This window comes from Xyrauchen texanus, chromosome 14 (assembly GCF_025860055.1).
Source record: "Xyrauchen texanus isolate HMW12.3.18 chromosome 14, RBS_HiC_50CHRs, whole genome shotgun sequence".
In the NCBI taxonomy this organism is placed as follows: domain Eukaryota; kingdom Metazoa; phylum Chordata; class Actinopteri; order Cypriniformes; family Catostomidae; genus Xyrauchen; species Xyrauchen texanus.
In genome coordinates, this window is record NC_068289.1 from 6008054 (window position 1) to 6032880 (window position 24827).

A 24827-nucleotide genomic window follows, 5' to 3' on the forward strand; every position below is an offset into this window, starting at 1 on the left:
TATTAAACAAGTCTCTGTATAAAAGTGTTGTCTGATAGTTCTAAAAGTTTTACAATTCAGTAGAATGTGCTTGATGGTCATAGGGGTTTGGCAAGGTATACAGTGGATATAAAAAACCTACACACCCCTGTTAAAATGCCAGGTTCTTGTGATGTAAAAGACAAAGATAAATCATGTCAGAACTTTTTCCACCTTTAATGTGACCTATAACGTGAACAATTCAATTGAAAAACAAACTGAAATCTTTTTGGGGGGGGGGGGCAAACCAAAAAGAAACACAATAACCTGGTTGCATAAGTGTGCACACCCTTAAACTAATACTTTGATGAAGCACCTTTTGATTTTATTACAGCACTCAGTCTTTTTGGGTAGGAGTCTATTAGCATGGCACATCTTGACGTAGCAATATTTGCCCACTCTTCTTTGCAAAAGCGCTCCAAATCTGTCAGATTGCGAGGACAGCTCCTGTGCACAGCCCTCTTCAGATCACCCCACAGATGTTCAATTGGATTCAGGTATGGGCTCTGGCTGGGCCATTCCAAAACGTTAATCTTCTTCTGGTGAAGCCATGCTTTTGTGGATTTGGATGTGTGCTTTGGGTCGTTGTCTTGCTGAAAGGTGAACTTCATTTTCAGCTTTCTAATGGACGCCTGAAGGTTTTGTGCCAAAATTGCCTGGTATTTGGAACTGTTCATAATTCCAAAAAGTTCAACCTTGGTTTCATCAGACCATAACACATTTTTCCACGTGCTTTTGGGAGACTTGATGTTTGTTTTTGCAAACTTCAGCTGGGCTTGGATGTTTTTCTTTGTAGGAAAAGGCATCCATCTTGCCACCCTACCCCATAGCCCATTCATATGAAGAATACGGGAGATTGTTGTCACATGTAGCACACAGCCAGTACTTGCCAGAAATTCCTGCAGTTTTTTAATGTTGCTGTAGGCCTCTTGGAAGCCTCCCTGACCAGTTTTCTTCTTGTCTTTTCATCAATTTTGGAGGGACGTCCAGTTCTTGGCAATGTCTCTGTTGTGCCATATTTTCTCCACTTGATGATGACTGTCTCCACTGTGTTCCATGGTATATCTAATGCTTTGGAAATTTTGGAAATTCTTTTGTACCCTTTTCCTGACTGATATCTCTCAACAATGAAATCCCTCTGATGCTATCTAAGAAAATGTCAGGAAAATCCTACTAGAACAGCTGAACTTTATTTGTGATTAATCAGAGTCACTTTAAATGATGGCAGGTGTGTAATGACTTCTATGTAACATGAGTCTGAATGTGATTGGTTAATTCTGAACATAGCCACATCCCCAGTTATAAGAGGGTGTGCACACTTATGCAACCAGGTTATTGTAAGGTTTCTAATTTTCATTTTTAACCCACGAAAATTTCAGTTTGTTTTTCAATTGAATTGTTCACATTATAGGTCACATTAAAAGTGGAAAAAGTTCTGACATGATTTATCTTTGTCTCATTCTTTTACATCACAAAAACCTGGCATTTTAACAGGGGTGTGTAGACTTTTTATATCCACTGTACATATGGGAGGATTTTCACCAGTCAGTAAAACGCATGAGTTAGTCTTGAATGGCCAGGTGACATCTGCTAAACACTATTTGGTCATGCCTAGATTTAAAATAAATAAGTGTAATTTTTTTGGATCCTTGGGTTTATTTCGAATAATTTATTGCTGTCGCACCCATATAATTAAATTACATCTTTGCTTCACACAAAGTGTGCACCAGTGTGTCTTCTGGTACTTTTCACACTTTCTGTTGAGATGAGCATGCTACCCACAACAAAGCGCAAGCCATGGTGTTGGATTCGCAAACAAATTACTCTTTTGAACCAGGCCTTTTAAATGAATATGGCAAAAGATACACAAAACATGTCTGAATTCAGGAGCCCTGGTTAATCGTTTAAATCAGAGTCACTTTCTCAACAAATCATAGAGTGAATCAGCAGTCAGCGGGTTCACAACATGAAGCAAGCGGGAGCACAAACTTTTCAGTGTCCCCGGTGTATTTCGAGCTTGTTTATAATTTTCTAACATTTTTAATTAATCGCAGCATTAACAACCTAATTCCAAAAGCTCTATTATAATTCAACCGCAGCCTTTTGCAATAAGCACACCAAGCCATTTAGCAAACTGCCTATCCAGAGGTGTGAAGCTGTTGTCAAAAACATAGCCTACATGCAAACTCATAGCACTTCATTCATTTTCAGCCAAAAAACCTCAATCTAACTAGATGCGAGAAATTGAAGAAATTGTGACAGAATTTACTGCTATGCAGTAAAATGTAATATTCAATTTATCAATAATAATATATCAATAATAATTACATTATATTTAAGTAAGATCTCTTAAACAAGAGTGAGTTTGCACTGAATAAAAGTTTTTAATCAATGATTTCATCAATAATGTGAAGCGCTGATGTGCAGCACTTTATTTGACAAAATATAACTTTAATGTTGTGTTTTGGATTGTGCTGTGATGATCTGTATAAAAGCACTTAATGCAATAATGCAATGGTACGTTAAAAAATAATTACAATTCATTTGATTAGACAGTTTTGTGATGATAAACATGTAATTAAACTTTAAAACACAGAATTCAGAAATAATAAAACAGAAAAACAAGGAATTTTGGGGAAAATAAAACGGAATTTGGAAAAAAATAAAAACTGATTCCATAGGCCCCTAGTAATTTAATACATGAGGCCTATATGGCAATGACACTTTAAGACAAGATATATCAAAACCTCCACTCCTAAAACTCTCCAACACAATTTGTTAAGTTAGAACAAGACCGTGCAGGCTAAAAGATTACAGGGTTACAAAAACGGTCATTTCCGGCCTGGAAAAATAACTGAATACAGAGGGAATGTATTTTTACTTGTAGACATTGATCCAAATGTAAAAGGCCTCAATTTTTTCCACTTTTAAAGAAGAGTTGAGCCAAGTGAACTAAAAGCATTCTACAGATAACTCTATTAAGATTATTTCAATGTTAATAAACAATGTGAAAACTATTTTTAAGTGTACAACATAAGCAATACGTGCCAGGCTTTTTGCCTCAGCAATTGTGTACATCTCATTTGCTATAATACAAATGTACTGTACTGTATAGGCAACAGCATAATGTCATACATCAGCATTATATCAGGCATCAGACATCCTACTCTTTAAATATTAGCATTGGCTATTGTAAAACAGTACATTTGGTAGACCACTAAATGTGTTCATATTAGAAATTAAGAACATTACACTGGAGATTCACAGATTACCAGAGCTAATCGGACTCGCCAAATGAAATCTTTATAAAAGGAAATAATAATGAGGCTGATAACTCGTTGTGGTCAGTCTTAAATCCTAACATGAGGCACTTCTGAAAAGTGGCTTGAGTTATAATCCATGCAACAACTATACAAGCCTGCCCAATAGAGCAGTTCATGTTATTCGGTAAAAGTCATTCAATCACAATGAAAGCACTAAGGATACCCCAAAATATTGTCTAGGCAGGTAACCAGGTTGAGACACAGCTAATGTTTACACTTCAGTGAATTTCACAGACCATCATCATCACACTACACGCGTCCTGCTCTCAACTTTCAGCTAGCTCGTCATTTAACAATTAGCGAGTCGACTCTTATAACTGAAGAATCAGGTCAAAGATATAAACCAAACTGAAAGTTTTTCGCCCGTTTCTGGTTCCCTGAAGTCTTGTAAAAACATGTGCTTGAGCAAACACGCGCGAACACGGATGATTCAACAGCGTGTGTAACTGCAGCAGCTGATGGAGAAACTTCAGCTCATCTAGCGTTCTTTTACAAGGCTGGATGATTAAACTAGGCCTCTGAGACACAACCTGAGCTACCAGTGATCATTCTAACCACAGACAGTGTCACAAGTATAGTGATTTAAGTGATAGGTGATGAAGAAGATGATGGTGGCTGTTCGGGATGGAGTGAGTCGAGCACTGCGCCACGCACCGCGCTTTTCGACACTTATCCCGTTAACGGATGAAGCGCGAGACACCCTCAGAGCAAATCCCCCCAACAGTGTGAACAGCAGACAACCAGACACGTGAAAACAGTGGCGAATTGCTCACCATTAAAACTTTGGCAGCGCTTTCCAGCTGTGAAATCACTTCTGGTGCACCGACCGCCGCCATCATGGTCGTTCTTCAGTGACGCGCGAGGCACTGCATTCTGGGATTAAGCAGCGCTTCAGGCCAGTGGCACTTTTGGTTCTGATGCCCCCTTAAAAGTTATGTAATACATTATTATGGTTTAAATATAATAATTGTTTTGCCCCATATTTCCTTTACATTTGTATACATTTAAAAAGTTATTGTTTTACAGTTCATATGGCTAGGCCTTTAATTTAAAGGTGCACTCAGTACTTTTTCCTCATTAAAAAAAGTTTTACTCATAAAGAAATGAATAGCAATTCTGAAACATTTGTATAAAATAATAACCACTCATATGAAATGAAGACTTCAGTCATACCAGTAACATTTAAAAGCTGTTTTACATGGGGATGGTATCCTGGGTGGGTCGCCATGTTAGGATCACGACTAGCCAAATACCACTGGCTTTTGATGCGATAAAACCGGGACAGTTCTGATTTTACAAGCCAATCAGTCGGGATGCCTTTTAATTAGTCTTAGCTACTGTTTGATTTCTTAAAATAAGCGATTCAAAATAAACATGGCTACGCTATGCACCTTTTCTGTCATGAGAAAACGACAGCATAACGAAAGAATCACTCTTTCACGTAATTTGATTTCAAAGTGGTAATTTTCTCCGTGCAGCTCCCTACGTTAAATTGATCTCACCTTCACCCCATCCCACTGCTGCTATCCCAGCAAAAAACCTCACCCCTACAGAAGCCAATATCGAGGAGGACTGGGTGTTTTGTTAATAGCAGTGCACATTTCAGGTGATTTAATAAAATTTCTAATTAAAATACACCCCTTCCAAATACATATGCTCCGAAATTTGAAGTCAGCACTTTTGTCCCTCATAGCAGAATTCACACACACTTGTGAATTATATTTACTCAGTTATGTAATGTTTCGTGTCTTAATTGAATTATTTAATTTAGTAGTAGATCAATTATTTGATTGTATATTCTAGCCAATATGTATACAGTATAAAGGTTTAGATCATTATTCTTTACAAAACTTTTACTATAAATTATCCTCCCTGCCCAGTAGGTGGCAAAATGCATGAAGAATGCAAATTGCCAAAAATAAAAGAAGAAGAATTTGAAAGTGAATGTGGAGATTGATAATAAAAATTACTTAAATATAGATTTTTTTTTCTCACCCACAGTTATCTTATTACTTCTGAAGATATGGATTTAAACAATGGAGTCATATGGGTTACTTTTGTGCTGCCTTTATGTGCTTTTTGGAGCGTCACAGTTTTAGACCCCATTCACTTCCATCCGGGTCACAGCACCACTGTAACCAGCCCTACTCGACCCGCTCTGAGCGGGATTCAAACCAGGGTCTCCAGCATGGGAGGCGGGCTTGCTAGCAAGGAGGTTAAATGATACAGCCTCTAGCGTCAGTTGCTAGTGCGACCTCTTTAGGCCAGGGCAGTGAGGTTTACACACTGCATTGCTACCTTACCAGCTGCCTACCATTACACTCACCCCCTAAACCTCACTCCCATCCGGGTCTCAGCACCACTGGTCCTACTCAACCTGGTCCGAGCGGGATTCGAATAAGGTCTCCGGCATGGGACGCAGGCGTGCTAACAATGAGGGTGGCTAAAGGCTACAGCCCCTAGCGTCAGTCGCTAGTGTGCCCCTTGAGGCCTGGGGGAGTGATGTTTACACACTGCACAGCTACCTTACCAGCTGGCTGCCATTACATCAGCATAAACATTATCCATCAGACTAGAGGTCTGAATTCTCAAGGAACTCCCGCAGGAACCGATTCGATTTCTTGGAGCAGGATACAATTTCCGAGTTGAAGGCAATAGTTGACAGTTGATTGTGTGCGGGCGGTCAGAGAAGAGCCTAAAAATTCAAATGTGGATATATATTTTTTATTAACTATTAATTCATGAATGCAAATAGAATATTAATACGTATTAGTATTTTATTTTACAATTAATTTATGTTTGATAACAATAAACTGAAAATCCTTATCCAACATAAAAATGTGGTGAGGATTGAGGAAGATAATCACTGCAGGGAGAGAGCAGGTGAACATGAAGTAAAATTCAGTGGGAGCGTTCAGGTGTGGGATAGAAACTTACTGGAGCTGGATGGAAAAAAACAGTCCCGAGCAGACCTCTGCATCAGACTCCATGGCTTAATGGAGTCTTCTGAAGTGATCCAGTTGGTTTTGGGTGAGTACCAACCAAAATTCTTTTCACTGTACATCCTGACAGCAGTCTCCTTTGTGATCATCATTTCAAGCTCGATTACACTTCCTATAGCGCCATCTAGCGCTGTGCATGTCAAGCACTAGGGAGCGTTATCAAGCTTGAAATCATTATGGCTAAAGAGACTGCTGTCAAGATGTACAGTGAAAAAGGAGTTATATTTTGGTCTGTTCTCACCCAAAACTAACTGGATGTTTTTGCTGACTTTATCTCCTTTTTGGAGCTTCAAAGGCCTGATCACCATTCACTTGCATTGTGAGGACCTACAGAGCTGAGATATCTTTGTGTTCAGCAGATGAAAGAAAGTCACAAATGATATGGCATAAAGGTGAGTAAATAATGAGAGAATTCAAATTTGGGGTGAACAACTAACCCTTTAAGGCTACATTCATGGTGTTGCATATTGGATAACTGTGTGGGCCTGCAGATTTAGTGTTTAATGGATGTATGTTTTCATGGATTTTTATTTTTTCTTCTTTATGTTGGGCTGAGGTTGGCCCGCAGTTCTTTTTGTAATGCATGTAATTTTGGATATTATTTTAACTATCCATATTGTATATTTTAATATGGGAATATGGCTAATTGTAGATGATCGCTAATTTGTTAAGATGTTCATATTTGTTTTATACTGTACACTTTGTTTGTTTTGCATTATAGTATTCATTGTTTAGCTAAGCTGAACCATTTTTTCAGTGTAATAAATAAATTATTTACAGTAGATGGGGGGCCCTTGGAAGTCATAATCCACCCGTTTGTAGGGTGTGAGCGTTCCTCTCAAACTATATAACACTTTCTGAAAGAGCAAGACACCTTGGTGCAACCACACACCAACACCTCATTCAATAATACTCAGAACAAGTGGATGATTTGTTTAATTTAATTTAGACATATACATTTACATGTGAGGACAGTGAAAGCATTTCTTATACATTTTCAATTCATACACATAAAAAATGGGATATAAATCCAAATGCATTCTGTCTGTAATACTGTAGACATGTAGGGGTTCAAAAGTTAGCTCGGAAAAGAGAAACAATAAGAATTGAGGATACAAAAAAAATATGTATATCTGTATAAATATATGTTCAATAGTAACAGTATTGTATAATACAGGTAGAAGATTACAAACATCAAAAAGTCCCAAGTTCCCAACCCATTCATCTGTTAAAATACAAAAACATACAAAAAAAACAAAACCAAAAAAAATCCAATCATCACACAACTCTAAATACAGTCAAAGATTGTCAGTCAACACTTTCAAAAGTAAAACACAAGAGAAACCATTCTTAGCACATCACACACATTACATTCAAACCTTAAACCTGACTCCTGAAAGCTAATGCTTTTTCACTGAGTGGTCCATTCTGATGAATATGGGTTAGCAAAACCTCTGCCACACTTGCTGTCACACTCCACTGAGCTCAATCAATCAACAATCTAAGGCATGATACCAATTTAAGTTTTATATATACAATGGCACACAGTCATAAGTTGTGTCCTTAACATGTTTGTTAAAAGTTCACTTAGCTTTTAAGGAGGGATTGTTCTGACACACACATATATATAAAAGAAAAAGCACAAAATGGTTTCATTGACTGTTGTTTTAAAGCTTTTCAGTCAGTGGTCGTAAGGGATAATTTAACAAAACTGACTTGACATCTTAATTTGGTCTCAGGCAAGCAAATAACGACATGATTGTCAGTCAGCTCGAGATTATAATTAATACAGAGAACATTTTGTGCAGTGACCCACGATCACAACAAATTATTAGATAACAGAAAAACAATATTAAATGGACTTAATCACAGAAAGTCAAAACAACTGCCACAGTCTTATCACTAAGCAAACCATGCATAATATGCGTTTTAAAATCCCTCCTACCCAGACATTCAGATACACCTCCTTCAGAGTCTCAATGACATGCATTCATTGTTGCTTCTTTATTTCCTCTTTCTCAAGCTAGCCTGCCAAAAACACCTTCTCTTACAGTCAGGACCGGCCTGAGAGCAATAAGAGGTATTTCCACCTCCTCTTGAAATACTGACCAGCACATGGTGGACACCCACACATTCATTAGAAGGCATACGGTTTACTTGCACCAGACCATTCACACTGACAATCAATTCCACACTTAATACACAGAGAGAATGAAAGTAGGATGATAAATGTTCTTTATATTGTAATAATAATAATAATAATAATAATAATAATAATAAGCAGCATTGGGTCATGAAACAATACTGAAAATATATAAATCAATATAATATATACTTTTACATAGCATAATACAGTTTTAAAATTATAAAGGCTATTTGTTGTATTTAGAAAACTATATAATGTATTTTCTGTATTGCACATAGTCATACCATCAGATACATTTGCCTTTTCTTTGCCACTTTTTTCATGGTTTTCTAAAGAGTTCCTACAACTGTCTCAAAAGTATTCTTTACATTCAGTCATAGACTGTCTTGTTATAACACTGTGCTGTGAGTGAGCACACATTGAGATGGTGCAACAGCCTTGATGTTAAATTTTGTTTTGCAAGTGTTCAGTTACAATTGTTGAAGAGTTCACTGATGGTGACAGACAAAATTACATCTAGTGAGGATGAAACACACAACAAAAGCATCCCACCCTGACTTTTAAGATCTTATGAAACTGAATGCAATTAAGATGTTTTAAGAAAAAGGTAAAGAATAAAGCCAGAGAAAGATTTAAACAATAAGAGGCATAAAATGTTACGCTATTATACTGTTTCTCAGTTAGGTTTAAGTTAAAAATAAAAAAACTATACGGTTACAGCATTGCTTCAGATGGCAAGCTGCATGCCCATTATGTCTATGGCAGTCTAAGAAATCAAAACTCAGAAAAACAATGCATGATTTGTGTGTTACATATACATGAAAGCAATAGATGACAGTAAAGCTATAACTGGAAAAAGTTTTGTAATGCAAGCTTTTAAACAAATTCAATCAAGCCAGGCAAAATAAAAGTGTCAAATTCAAATCTTAGTTGAATAAAGAAATACTTTGGTAACTAAACTAACACACTTAAGTATATTCAAATGTTTGAATACTGCAACATATCATGACGTGGTTATATTCACAAATGTTACCTCGCAGAATGTTGCTAAGTGAGCAGAAAGCAGGAATTAGGTCACTTTTACTCTTTAATTTCATATTTAACATTTCAATCAAATTTTTGTGGCATTCGCGCTTCCTTATGTTTCATCACGCAGTTATTCAGCTCTTAAGTAATAGTTGCTGAAACATTCAACGGATGTTACTGTCAAACCTTTAATAGTGAGTTTTTAAGATCCCATGTCCATGAAGTGCTGGCTGTTCAGAGAGAACTTTTTGTCTCCATATTTGTCCATTTTTAGAGCACCATTTAACCTGATGAGGCATGAAATATAAAATAAAAAGTATAACTGTGTAATATTTACAAAAAAACTGTGATTAGTGTATTTAACTGCCAAATATAGCTGGATCTTTTGGATTGACTTAGCATGTAACATATATAAAGGAGACTTTGTCTCAGTCCATCTCCAAAAGGATCTCCAAAAGCCATGATTCTTTATGATGTCACTTTGAGCCACTTGGTGGCACCACAAAATGTTCTGAAAATCTGTCTATTTATTTCCATACATTAGAAAATATATATTTGACAGCATGTTTCTGCATTGGTTTTATGAGTAATTAAAAATAATAGTCAATAAATCTCCACAGCAGTGACTGACTATGTTTTTGCATGTTGTGGGATTGCACTGTGGAGGAGACATCATTTCCTAATCACAACCTAACCACCATTATCCTCTCTTCTGATCCCTCACCATGGCCTCTCTGGTTTTCGGAATGGCTGTGTTAGCATCACCATACAAAATGTAACACTGGGGTATTTTCACCCAAAGGAATAAAGGAATAGGGCACCATTGACAGATCACACTAAATACAAGAGTAGAGCAGCAGCTACACGTCTCTTAATTTATCAATCACACCAACATCCCCTGGACTATATCTTGCTTTATATCTTGCGTAATTCCTTGGTCCCAGGTCAGAGCTTCAGTCAGGCAAAGGATACTGCATAATGATTTTGGAGGAATAAAAACATTTCACATGGAACTTGGTGCACTCCGTTTCTGTTGTTTTCCATGTTCTACAAAAGTACACCCTGAACTGAAAGTAGGGCTTATAGGAAGGGTAGGAGATGCAGCGTGTTAACTGGTAAGGCCCTGTATGGGTAAAGGCAGAGCAGCATGAACACCCACTTTAACAGTCTCACACATAAACTGGCTCACACCCTTCCCCTTGTTCTTCCTCTTCACGAATCTCTTCCTCCTCCAAATCAGACTTCAAGCTACTAGCCCCACCACTGCAAAACATGTCTTGAGTCAACTCGAGGGGCTTAGGATAACGGAATGGACAACCATTATCATCAAAAAACCTGCGGAAAGTGAACTCATAGAAGGCGTGCTCAGGGTGTTTGCCATGAGGAGAACAAAGAGTCTCCCAAGTGCGGGTACTGTCCCCTCTATCGCTCCAGGCTCCTGGACCCCCCTCCTCCTCCACGGGATCGAAGTTGGATGTATCCATGGGGTGGGCAATCTTGGGTCGGTAGGGGGCAGGCTGTGTGCGAAGATTGCTGGAAAAATCCATCTCGGAAAAGAATGGGTGAGCTTTTATTTCTCCAGCCCCGTTGCCCCCTAAACGTTCTTCAGCTGAGCAGCAGAGTTGACCAATGATGTCAACTGCTTCAGGGCTCAGCTTCACTTGTGGAGGCACCTGCAGAGTGTTCTCCCAGTTTATCACCTGTGGAGGTGACATGATCATAAACAATTTCAGCAATGCTGCTTCTTCGTTAAACAATTTCACAATTCCACAACCATAACATTAAATGACAATATCAAACATCCCTTTTACATCAATAAAAACTGCTTACGGTAAACCTTTGAAGGTGCATGTATTTTCTTACCTTAAGCTGCGTCTCTGTTGGGGTTGGAGCAAGAAAGGGGGGCTGGCCAACCAACATCTCAAACAAGATTACTCCCACACTCCACCAGTCACACAGCTGTGTATAGCCTGCATATTAAAAAGTATCACACTTAATAGGTGGAGAGATCTATAGATTCAAAATAATAAATAATATATTATAAACCGTTCTCTTTAAGGCAAAGCCTTACCTTTGCGCAGAAGCACCTCAGGGGCGATATAGTTAGGAGTGCCCACCAGAGAGTGTGCCAGGCAACGCTGGTGCTGTCGAGTCGCCCGCTGTTCCAAAGTCATCAGGCGGTCACCACAACGACAGTTAGACACATCATCCCAAAAATCACTTGGTTCCATACTATCCTGCCGGATATGGTTACCTATTCATGCGGTGCAGAAGAGAAATATAGCCAATCAATTAATTCAAAGTCTTCAAGGGGCTAGAGTGAACTAAATGATCATAGAAAAATCCAAGGTCTTGTTTATTCTTTGAACTAAAGCCTGAGACAGGTTTAGGAAATTAGCCTGGCTGTGTTTAAATTCATTAATCAGCAAACCATGCAGACATCAAATAACTGCTTCTGCAGTTGCTATTGTTTTGGTAAACATTACAGTAGTATTTAATGTACGCAAAATAACTTATCAAGGCCCGTTTTCAAAAGGGATGATCATCACATTGTCTTCATTATCTGTACCTTTTTGGTAATACTTTGAGTTGTGAGTCCAACGAAACCCAGTACACAGACCAAAGTCAGTCAGTTTGATGTGTCCATCCAGGTCAATGAGAATGTTGTCTGGCTTGATATCTCTGTGAATGAAGCCCATTTTGTGCACACTCTCAATAGCTAGCGTCAGTTCTGCCACGTAGAACCTGGCTAATGGCTCTGGGAAAACACCCATCCGGATCAGCAGGCTCATCATATCTCCTCCAGGAATGTAATCCATGACAAAGTACAGGCTGTCTCGGTCCTGGAATGAGTAGTACAACCTGACTACCCACTCATTGTCGGCTTCTGCCAAGATGTCCCGTTCTGCTTTCACATGGGCTACTTGGTTCCGGTTCAAAACATCTTTCTTTCGTAGAGTCTTCATGGCATAGAGAGCTCCTGTGTCCACTTTGCGTGTAAGACACACCTCACCAAAGGCCCCAATGCCAAGCGTCTTGATTTTGACGAACATAGATTTGTCCATCTTAGCACGTCGTAGTCGATTATAATTGGATTCCTTCTGGTACAGCATCTTCCTCATCTGTTCCTGCTCTACCTCTGATAAGCCAGCCTGATGGAAAGAAAGAGATAGAGGAGAGTTGTTTGATTAGATAACAATAACGGTAATATACATACACACCTCAGATATTATACTTGGGTGAAAGTATTCTTGCATAAATCAAAAAAATTACTACATTTCATTATGATACAATTGCCTGAAATTAAACTCGAGAAGAGGTTAAAGGAATAGTTCAGCCAAAAATGAAAATTCGGTCATCAATCATTTACTCGTTCACAATGGTTTCCACTTTAACCTCACGGAAGCAAAAACGCAAGTTCTCTCATGAACACGTAAACTGAGCTTCTCTCATGCACTCACGGACATGCAAAAAAGAGCCATGGCAAAAGTAAAGATTTTCACTGTAAAATATCTTATGTTTCACACCAAACCTGTTGACACAACTTTCATTTTTAGGTGAACTATTCCTTTAAAGTCCAGCATTGCTCACCTTGGACATCTCTTGCTCCAGCTGCATCCTGCGGTTGAGTTTCTGCTGGTAGGTCTTCATCACATTCTCCACATGCTGCTCCATGTAGAACTTGAAGGCGAAGGGAGAGTAACTCTTGATTCGTGACTCCCTCTTCTCTTCATCTCGGGCATTCTTTCGCACAGGCACTGGTGAGGTCTGGATCTGCTTCTTATCTTTCACAGTCTTCACTCCTTTGCCTGCCTTCACTTTGTCTTTGGAGACAGGTTCCTCCTGCTTTCCTGCTGAGGCACTCTGTGCAGTTATACTTGTAGCAATGACATCTGGAAGTCCACCCATGGCTCCTGACTCAAGTGATGCAGGCTCAGGTCCAGATCCAGGAAGTAACAGTGTTTTGGGGTAAGGTGGAGGAGGGCAGCGGTGTTCTTGGTTAGGTTCCAGGGTAAAAGTCTCATCTGGCATATAACCATGAGACTCCGCTGCTTCTTGGGCTTGTGCACTTAGCCAGCCAGGGTGGCATGGCCCCACTGCTGTCTTTGGCTCAGGCCTCATGACCCGTATACTCTTAACAGGTGGCTGGATTGGTGGAGATGTCACTGCAGTGATTGTGTTAGGTGGGCCCAAAGGTGCCTCCTGCTTGCCAGCAACACTTGCTGTTGGAGGCAACGCCTGCCTCACAGTGACCTTTTGGTGGTTGTTGAAAGAATTGGTTCTACTTGGGACACGTACCTCCCCTCTAAAGGGCCCCTGTGGCTGTCTAGCTGGAGGAGCCCCCTCAGAAACTTGGGCACCTGGCCAGTGATGCTCATACAGATCAAGGTTCAGACTAGCCCTAGAAGGAGTGAGAAGGCCTTGAGGAACATCTGAGAATTCACCACCTATTGCTGCTGTGGCCACACCAGGGGGACGTGGCATCATGTGAACCTGGTGTGAGGTGGGGCTGGCCTGGCGTGGGTGCGAATGTGGTGCCAGATATAAGTTGGGAGTGTAGCCACCACCATTTTGGCCCATTGCTCCTTTGCTTGGCATAGTAACATAGTTGTCTGGTGAGAGTGAAGGCATCTTATTCTGGAAGGAAGCACTCCGTTTGATTCCATAGCTGGAAGGCTCCATCATATGAGGTCTATAGTCATAATGAGGGCCAGGTCCTCCCGTAGGCTGTGACTGAAGTTGCATGGGTGGTCCAGGCACACTGTAGCCCATCATAGCCTGGTCCATCCCACCTGGGTAGCCTTTTTGCTGGCCTGGACTAGTAGTGTACATAGGGTTCCCAGAGTTATTTTGGGCAGCCAGGCCTGTGGAGTAGGCACCCATACTGGCAGGACGACCCATTGGGTTTCCCATGGTAGGGCCCTGTGAAGAGTTGGTAGTCGACATGTAGTTCATAACAGGTGGTCCACCCATGAATGCTCGAGCCCTCTCACCCTCAGCCCCATAACTAGCTCCTTCATATAGTGGTGCCCCCATTTGGTGATATGGGGCCATGGCACCTTCCCCTGTACCCTCCATTGCCGATCTGTGGTCCATCAAATTTTGCATGCCACCTTTTCCTATAGGGTAAGGAAACTTTAATCTTGAGTAAATCATTCATCATAAATTACATGCATATCTGTATAGCCATCTTAAAATGTACAGTGGTGTATTTCTGGAGTGTAAATGTGCACATACCTGGTGAAGTCTGTTTGATGACACGTACAATCTGTTCATTGTGTGGGTCCAGATAACCCATTTTACTTATGTACTCCAATGCTGCCTCAATGTTACGGCTGCCAGTCTGTTTTAGGGCACGCACTGCCATTTCCTGTTTCAGAAATAAAAAATGAGAACTCAAAATACAGGCATCATATAATTTGTTTTCAAAAGGCCTTTGTCAGGATGCTCAAATTAAACACTCGAGACATTCATTTAAAAGACACTCAAGATGATCCGATGCTATTTGTTAAATCTTGGTATTGTTTCAGTATCAAACAGATATTGAATTCCTAATTGCAGCTGCCCTAATGCTTAGCAGTGAGTACAGTTCTCTGCTAATTTAACTTTGCTGAAAATGACAGATAAGATTGTATACAGTGCATTCAGATAGTATTCAGACCCCTTCATTTTTTTCATATTTTGTTAAGTTGCAGCCTTATGCTAAAATGCTTTCAATAAAAAAATGAAAAAAAATATTTTTAACTAACTTTGCAAAGTTAGTTAAAAAGAAAAAACTGAAATATCACATTGACTAAGTTTTCAGACCCTCAACTCAGTATTAGTTGAAGCACCATAGGCAGAGAATACAGCCTCAAGTCTTTTTGGGTATGAGGTGACATGCTTTGCACACCTGGATATATGGATTTTCTGCCATTCTTCTCTGAAGATCACCTCAAGCTCTGTCAGGGTGGATGGGGACCATCGGTCGACAGCCATTTTCAGGTCTCTCCAGAGATGTTCGATTGGGTTTAATGCCGGGCTCTGGCTGGGTCACTCCAAGACATTCACAGAGTTGTTCCTAAGCCACTCTTGCATTGTCTTGGCTGTGTGCTTAGGGTTATTGCCCTGTTGGAAGGTGAACCTTCAGCCCAGTCTGAGGTCCTGAGCTCTCTGGACCAGGTTTTCATTAAGGATGTCTCTGTATTTTGCTGCGTTCAGCTTTCCTTCAATCCTGAACAGTCCCCCAGTCCCTGCCGCTGAAAAACACCGCAACAGAATGATGCTGCCACCACCATGCTTCACCGCTGGGATGGTATTGCACAGGTGATGAGTAGTGCCTGGTTTCCTCCAGACATGACACTTGGAATTAAGTTTAAGCCAAACAATTCAATCTTCATTTCATCAAACCAGAGAATCTTGTTTCTCACCATCTGAGAATTCTTTAGGTGCTTTTTTATGTGTCTTGTACTAAGGAAAGACTTCTGTCTGGCCACTCTGCAATAAAGCCAAGATCGGTGGGGTGTTACAGTGATGGTTGTCCTTCTGCAAGTTTCTCCCATCTCCATACATGATTTCTGGAGCTCGACCAGTGACCATCAGGTTCTTAGCCACATCTCTTCCAAGGCCCTTCTCCCACGATTGCTTAGTGTGGACGGGTGGCTTCCTCTAGGAAGAGTCCTGGTTGTTCCAAACTTCTTCCAATTAATAATTATGGAGGCCATTGTTCTCTTGGGAACCTTCAATGCAGCCAAAATATTTTGTAGCCTACCCCAGATCAGTCCTCGACACAATCCTGTCTCTAAGCTCTGCAGGCAGTTCCTTTGACCTCATGGCTTGGTTTTTGCTCTGATATGCATTTTCAGCTGCAAGACCTTATATAGACAGGTGTGTGCCTTTTCAAATCATGTCTAATCAATTGAATTTGCCACTAGTGGACTCCAATCAAAGTGTAGAAACATCTCACAAGATGATCCAGAGAAATGGGGAGCTAAATTTCAAGTGTCATAGTAAAGGGTCTGAATACTTATGTCAATGTGATATTTCAGTTTTTTCTTTTGAATAAATCTGCAAAGTTATCAAAAATCTTTTTTGAAAAATTTTTGCTTTGTCATTATGGGGTATGTAGGGTAGATAAACATGAAAAAAATGAAGGGGCCTGAATACTTTCTGAATGCACTGTGTACACTCATATCTGTAATTTTTAGTTCTTGGGAAAGACTGGAGTGCAGAGTGGGATCACTTACACTACTCAAAATCATGGCGCAAACCACAAAACTTGCGTGACCCATTTGAATTTTTTTTTTTAATTTATTAAACTGCTATGGAGAAAGTCAAAGGCCTAGACAGCCGAACATTCTAACGACCACTGATGAGGAAAACAGCTACAACACTGTTATGCACCAAAATAAAGTGTTTTTAAACAAAACATAAATCACCCTTACTATAAGTTTTTTTATTATTATTTCTTTGTTGCATTGCTTTGAGAAGATGTTGAGTTTCTTGAGGAAAGATTATAATGATAATAACATTATCGCTATGTGAAAAAGAGTATATCAGAACATATATTGGAGAGCAGTAAACATCTGCTGTAGCCTTGACTGCCAATGAATTCTGTTAAGCCAAATGTTTGAGGCATGAATCAGTGTGAAAAGTAACCAAAGCACTATGATGAGGAACTATGCAAGACTGATTTGCAATGGAGCTAAAATGTTATCAAAAATGTCCTCTGACATCCACAATGAATTTATTTTTAAGTTGCAAGTTTAAAAACGAACCCATGTACTTTTCATTCCAAGGTTTCCTTTATGTAAAAGGCCATGTTCTAGACTATTTAATTTAATTTATTTTCTTGAGCTACACTAGCTTCCTTCCTGTTGAGGAATATATGTCTAAGTGGCTTGACCTTTTGTGTGCGTGCAAAATCCGTTGCGATCTTACCATACCGCATTGGTTATAGAAAAGGGTATTCGTGAACCTCCTCAATTATTTACATAAACGCATACATGTGTAAATATTACCATAAAGATAAAGCAAGATGGTGCCATGGATGGCTGCTTTGGTGTGGAGCTCTATAGCATTTTTGTTACTTTATGTTGTTTTGTATGTTTGTCATGATTTTTTGTCACACTTTCCCGATACGTTTTACCAGGGAAGAACTGCTGAATATATTTTGCCTGTGTTCCAACTGGACCCCATCGTCACACAGACCTGAATTAGATCACTGGAGCAGTGTGAAGTTCCCTGCTGCTTCAAATGCTCCACCATCATTTGGTTCAGCCACCAATCAGACAGAAGGAAACTATAACGTACAGTCAGAACTGCTGAGAGGATTACTGGTGCCCCCTGCCCACCCTCCAAGACCTGTATGTCTCCAGAATGAGGAAATGTGCAGGTAGAATCACGTTGGACCCCACACACCCTGCCCACTCCCTCTTTGAATTGTTGCCCTGACCGGCGCTACAGAGGTCGGCCGATATTAGCCTTTCACCGATATATCCGTATTGCCGTATATGTTTATCGATATGTGCAGATATGAAAGATTTTTTTCAGAATATATAATGCAGAAAACAATGCTTTAGAATTGGTGTCATAATGTAGATTGTCCATCAGAGCACGCTCCGACTCCACTGTTTACAGAGTTGAGCTGACGGTGGCTCTGCAGACAGAGTTAATCAGTGTCTTCTCTGTAAGTTGCTAACTAGTTTGTGAAATACATACAGGAAATTTAATAAAACAATGACCACATAATTTCCCCTTTTCAATATAAATAATATAATGTTAACCCTGTCCCTGACAACCATGTCACTCATGTCTGTTTGCTGTTAGCCAGTTATAGTTTGTCAGTGCAGTAAGTAATGACGAAGATTTAAAGATAAACATCAGAGCATCTTTTTACAGCTCAGCAGACAACGATGCAGTGGTGGACTGTCTGTTGAGTGTTGATTTAATGCTACACTGTTACCTAGTTGGTTAGACACAATGTGGGAAAGTAAATAAACAACGTCCATCTTTTACTCTCCGTGACAATGAGCTTACAGCTAACTAGTTAATCACGTAACTACTTTCATTGCTTGTCAGCGGAATGGAAGCTAATGAGGAAACATGTATTCACCAAACAGTTTTGTTCAGGATTCAGAACTTGTATAGCAAAATATTGTGTAACACCACTGCCGCTGTTTAATTCTTGAATCGGCAGGTGTAAGTGCTGGTTGTTTTACAACCTGACCTCAACTGACTGTCAGTATTAAAATAGTCAGCATTTGACTAATAATAAACAGTACTAATATGTTTATTTAGCTATTTATGTTATTTTAATGGTCAGCATTTGACTGATACAATTTGTTAATTTAGATATTTACTGTATTTTTATTTATATATTTTCTCAAGTGTTCATTTCAAAAATTTGTTGACAATGTCAAATATTCTTTGATAAAAAGATATGTTCAAGAATTAAAGTGCCTTCAGGACTCCCCATAGTGCAGTAATGTAAATCCACTCATATTTAATTAAATAACTGTACATACCCCTATCTTGCACATATGAATATAAATGAATAACATTTTTGGCCTATTTGTTTAGAGGCTGAACATTTTTAAAGAAAATCTACTAGAGTTATACAAGTAAGTGGATCTCCACTGATTACCAACCACACAACTCTACTCATGGCAGAGACCTACAGATTTATCTTAAGATTTCCTTGTCACATTTGACTGCAGTGATTAAAAATAAAACCACTCAGACATGTATAGTCTTCTGCCAGAAGAGACCCACACCTATATGAGGAAATCCCCCTGAATGGCATATGACCTCATTCAGAAGACATTCTGCCCAAACCAAATTCTACAGCAAAGCAAGCTCAGTGTCTTACACTGCCTCCAGTGGCCACCCGTGATACTACAACAAGCATGCCATGGAAAAAAGAAAACAAGGGGGGTAATAAGTGCCTCATTCAGCACATACTTGTGCATTTGGTCCTCTCTGAATTCAAATGACAGCATCTAGGTAAATAACATTAAAAGAAATAAAAAATAAAAAAAAAGCTGTGAAAAACCTAGAGAAATAAAGATTTAAGTAAACTTGCCATTTTAGAGTGTTGGTTCGATGGCACTGACAGAGGAAATGTTGAAAAATGTAATGGGCCAAAGGATAGCAGCCGTGGGCACACAGTGCCTCATCCACACACATTCTACACATTCCCTGAGTGCTAGTTACTGTGCATCTGTGTGTACAGCCATCAGATTGTCCAAAGGCTTACATGAACAGAAGTGTCATATAAAAAGGAAAACAACATTTATTATTAGGGATGTGCAAAATGACAGTGCATTCAGAAAGTATTCATATTTTCACATTTTGTTATATTGCAGCCTTATGTGAAGTTTATAGTAATAATAACATTATCATTATGTGAAAAAGAGCATATCAGAACATATATTGGAGAGCAGTGAACATCTGATTTAGCCTTGACTGCCAATAAATTCTGTTAAACCAAATGTTTGAGGCATGAACCAGTGTGAAAAGTAACCGAAGCAGTCTGATGAAGAACTGAAACAAGACTAATTTACAACGGAGTTGAAATGTCCTCTATCGGAGAGTCACGTGACGCCATGCGAGGATCGGACGTGTGAACGGCGAGCTCTGCACACTTTGCTAGTTTTTTACTTTTTATGACATAAACTGGTGAGATTCGATACACTCTGTTCCACAACGGTTCTAGGAGGACAATGTGTCAAAGAATTCAAAATCCTCGGACATTGGAGACATTAAAAGTCACTTACATGCTCAAGCTGACACCCCTGAGCAGGCCGTGGGCCCGGGAGTCGATTTGGCCGGAGAGATGCAGGAAAGCGGCAAGAGATGACGAACATGTCGGCAATGCTGACCGAAGTCGTTGCTGACTTGGGTGGATCTTGTTGTGATACTCTGATTGATCAATGCTATGGACGTGAAATTCAATGATTATGGTTACAAGAGTAGGGGATGTTGAGAAATGGATCGATTATCTGGAGTCTTTGGAGAGAGAATTATCTGCTAATCTGCTAGCAACCAAGGTGGATTTGGACTGTGTCTGGATGGAGCACACGATGGAATAACATCTGTAACCTTGGAATTCCTGAGGGAAGAAGAACAGAATATGGTAAAATTCCTAGATGGGCTCTTTCTGAGTCTGCTTGACATAACAGGCCATAAGGAAATCAAGCAAGCTCACAGGGTTCCGGTTTGGCGATCCGTGGAAGGAGACAGGTCCAGATCAATTCTGGCCAAATTTCTGAGATAATCCAATAAAGATCTTGTGTTACACGAGGCGAGGAGTAAAGGAAGGCTTTCTTAGAAGAACCAAGGCATTTTTTGTTTCCAGCCTTGCGAACTCGACAAGAGAGAAACCTGAACGATTCAAGAAACTTTTACATCAGCGGAAGGTCGCTTTTGCACTGATATTTCTGGCCAAATTGAGAATACATGCCAAGGATGGCGGTAAAACATTCACATGCCCACAGCAAGCGATGTCCTTCATAAAGTCAATGGAGTAAGTCATCTTGAAGTACTCATGTTGAAGCCGAGTGGACCGGCTCCCTGAACATTTGCTTGACTGTTTGAAGTGCTGGTTCAACCAAGCGGCTGGAGTTTATTTTGTAGAGCAACACACCTTCGGGATTGTTTTGTGGATGAATCTACACGCTCTTTGTGCTTAGTCCGCCTATCGGCTAGAGTTTATTTTGTGGAGTATTTCTGACTAAGTCATGGGAGTAGGTAATTTGCTTGCACTCATGTAATTGCCTCGCTGAATTCAAATGACAGCATTTTTAAATGCTTGAAAAATGTTTACATAAATCTACACTCCATACCTTATAATAACAAAGCAAAAAACAGATTTTTGATAACTTTGCACATTTATTAAAAAGAAAAAACACATTGACATAAGTATTCAGACCCTTTGTTCTGACACTTGAAATTTAGCTCAGGTGCATCCCATTTCTTTGGATCATCTTCGAGATGTTTCTACACTTTGAGTGGAGTCCACCAGTGGCAAATTCAAGGTATTGGACATGATTTTGAAAAGGTACACACCTGTCTATATAAGGTGTCACAGTTGAAAATTCATATCAGAGCAAAAACCAAGCCATGAGGTCAAAGGAACTGCCTGCCAGAGCTCAGAGACAGGATTGCGTTGAGGCACAGATCTGAGCAAGGCTACAAAAACATTTCAGCTGCATTGAAGGTTCCCAAGAGCACAGTGGCCTCCAAAATTCTTAAAGGGAAGTTTGGAAAAACCAGGACTCTTCCTAGGCTAGCTGCCTGACCAAACGTGGGAGAAGGGCCTTGGTAAGAGAGGTGACCAAGAACCCCATGGTCACTCTGGTTGAGCTCCAGAGATCATATGTGGAGATGGGAGAAACTTGAAGGACTTTCTCCCATCTGGGCTTTATGGCAGAGTGGATAGACAGAAGACTCTCCTCAGTGCAAGACACAAGATCAGCGGCAGGGACTGGGGGACTGGTCAGGGTTGAATGAAAGCTGAACATAGCAAAATACAGAGATATCCTTAATGAAAAACCTGGTCTAGAGTACTCTGGACCTCAGACTGGGCCAAAGGTTCACCTTCCAACAGGACAATGATGCTAAGCAAAGTGCCAAGACAATGCCAGAGTGGCTTAGGGACAACTCTGTGAATGTCTTTGAGTGGCCAACCCAATCGAACATCCCAGGAGAGACCTGAAAATGGCTGTCCACCGACAGTACCCATCCACCCTGACAGAGCTTGAGTGGATCTGCAGGGAAGAATGGTAGAAAACTCAGTTGTGCAAAGCTTGTCACATCATACCCAAAAAGACTTGAAGCTGTAATCGCTGCCAAAGGTGCTTCAACTAAGTACTGAGATATGGGTCCAAATACTTATGTCAATGTGATAAATTATTATTGATTTTTTTATTAACTTTTTTTTAGTGTTTTCACACAACAAAGCAAACCAAAACATATATACACAGAATCAACATTTAACCTCCACTACCCCCCCTCCTCCCGACCCTCAACAAACACCCCTGTGGTCACACATGAGCACACACACACACACAAAAAAAAAACACACATTAATAACTACACTTCTCTCTCCACTACCTCACCCTGAGAGCCCTCCAAGAATGCCAAATATTTGCCCCATTTCCCAACAAACAACTCCAAATTCCCGTCTTCTAGATGACCCTTCTTCGAAAGCCGCCACCTTCCCCATCTCCGAGCACCACTCCTGAAATGAGGGCGCTCCAGCCGACTTCCATCCCCTTAAACGACTTGTCTGGCAATCATAACACTGGTTAGAACCAAATTTTTTAAGTGTTTATTCCCCATGATGACCGCCCCATCGCCTCAAAAACTGAGTCTGGGGCAAAATCTAATTTGAGTGCCCAATTCATCATACACAAACTCTGAACCTTCAACCAAAATTCTTCGATCTTAACACAACACCAAAAAACATGGGTCGTCTCTCCATCTTCTGATTGGCATCACCAGCAGGTGGGTGTGTCTTTAAGACCAAGCCTATACAATCTAGAGAGGGTCCAATAGAATCGATGTAAAAATGCTTTGTCAATATGGGGTATGGAGTGTAGATTGATTAAAAAATATTATAATTCAAAGCATTTTAGAACAAGGCTGCAACATAACAAAATTTGAAAAAAATGAAGGGGTCTGAATACTTTCTGAATTAACTGCACATATATTCAAAATTGAATAGTTGGTGAGTGTAAATTTCTCAGTCAAAAGGGGGAAAGGAGGACACAGGAGTAAGTGTTGCAGACCACGCAAGTTTGCTTTTATTCTCAGGTTTCCAGTCACACTTTTATCTTTTCAGAATCACTTTAATTTACACTCATCAGCTTCAGAGATAATAGTCAACATAAACTCTTAAATATTAAGACAACAGCTTTGCAGCATTCAGCTTCTCGTAAAGTTGGGTATGTGTGATTGGGACTCTCTCTACCGGTCTGTCGTTCTGCCGGCCTTTTAAAGCCTGTCTCTGCTGTCAATGAAATGAGACAGGTGTTTAAAATCACCAGGTGATGGCCCTTACCACTTCTCTTCCCACTGACAGACACATGACCACGTCCCACTCCACAATAAGGTACCTGAATGAATAGTTAACTAATCAGGCTTATGAGACCCCTGAACATTTAGAAGGCTTTCTGTCCATTTAGTTCAAATAGGAGTATGGATCATATGAAAAATTGGTAAAATAAAAGATACTTTTTCAGACTGAACTGAACCAAAAACTAACCGTCAGAGGTAATATGTTTTCGGTTGCAGTGGAACTGTGGTACAGTTCCTATAAGAGAGAATGCTACTGTACTAGGATCCGCACTTGTTCGGGAAGTAAAATGACTAGTACATGCGTTTTACACTCGTGCAACAAAAGTGGCAGGGAAACGCTAGCAGGGCTGCAAATGCATTGCTCACAACCAGCTGTCTCCTCAAAAAAAAATCTGCGAGCAGCAGATTCTCCTAAACATGCACATCTGCTGAATTACGGCATGCGATGCACAGTGGTGCAAGTGTCATTCACTCTGGGGCACAAAATGGATCAAAATGAATAATAATAAAAAATAAAAAAATATAGCAAAGTTGTGTTATCTATGTACATTGCACACTTGAAATGATGCCAGATGTACGGAAATGTGCCAGGGTTTGATGAAATCATAAGTGAGTCTGAAACGAGAACAACGCTCCGGGGGGGGGGGACGTAGCACAGAAGGGAAGGTTCGAGACGCATTTTAGAAGTTGAGCTATAGTATATTTAACTTGACTCGCCATGTAAAAAAAAATTATTATAATGGCCCAAAACTTATATATATATAAAAACTAAAAAGTTCAAAATCGCTACGCAATGGTCAAAGACGTTCATCTGTATGTGTATGACTGTGGCTGTGGTGCATTTAAGAGGATGCTGTAAAGAATTAACTTCTCAGAGAATGATTTATCATGCATATTGTCTAACAGCTAAAGCACAGTATGATGCCAGGTACTAATTAAAGTACTACAAAAACAATAAATCCTAAATAAATACAAATAAAACTAGTCCACCTCAGTATTCGACTATTCTGATTAGCTGACTAGTGACTCATCCTTAATTATTACAGGCAAATTACATACACATATTAAGGCACTACAGTCTGTCCTGTACAAAGCACAGCGGGAAAGAACACAGGAAATACTCCAAACACAATCTATCTATCTACAATCATTGCTCTAAGAAGTGCTGGGTTTGTCTGTAGCATTCCATCACTGTCCACTCCAAGGGTGTGTACCTTCTCGTCCCCCTTAGTGATTTAAAGGCGCCACTCT

General features: G+C 39.9%; 2 protein-coding genes across 3 annotated transcripts in view; both read right to left on the reverse strand.

Annotated features, from left to right (window-relative positions):
* The window catches only part of xpo4 (exportin 4), a 60768-nt gene extending 56570 nt beyond the window's left edge, over nucleotides 1–4198 (reverse strand). Inside the window, exon 1 of the mRNA XM_052143027.1 lies at nucleotides 4115–4198. Within this exon, the coding sequence (XP_051998987.1) occupies nucleotides 4115–4180 (66 nt within the window). The 5' untranslated portion in view covers nucleotides 4181–4198. The remainder of the gene's footprint in view (nucleotides 1–4114) is intronic.
* A 3074-nt stretch (nucleotides 4199–7272) lies between these two features.
* The window catches only part of lats2 (large tumor suppressor kinase 2), a 34190-nt gene continuing 16635 nt past the window's right edge, over nucleotides 7273–24827 (reverse strand). For both annotated transcript variants that reach the window (XM_052143026.1, XM_052143025.1), the window contains exons 4-9: nucleotides 14754–14886; nucleotides 13107–14635; nucleotides 12085–12667; nucleotides 11587–11769; nucleotides 11379–11485; nucleotides 7273–11215 (exon numbers count right to left, since the gene is read on the reverse strand). In XM_052143026.1, coding sequence (XP_051998986.1) covers nucleotides 10685–11215; nucleotides 11379–11485; nucleotides 11587–11769; nucleotides 12085–12667; nucleotides 13107–14635; nucleotides 14754–14886 — 3066 coding nt within the window. In that variant the 3' untranslated portion in view covers nucleotides 7273–10684. The remainder of the gene's footprint in view (nucleotides 11216–11378; nucleotides 11486–11586; nucleotides 11770–12084; nucleotides 12668–13106; nucleotides 14636–14753; nucleotides 14887–24827) is intronic.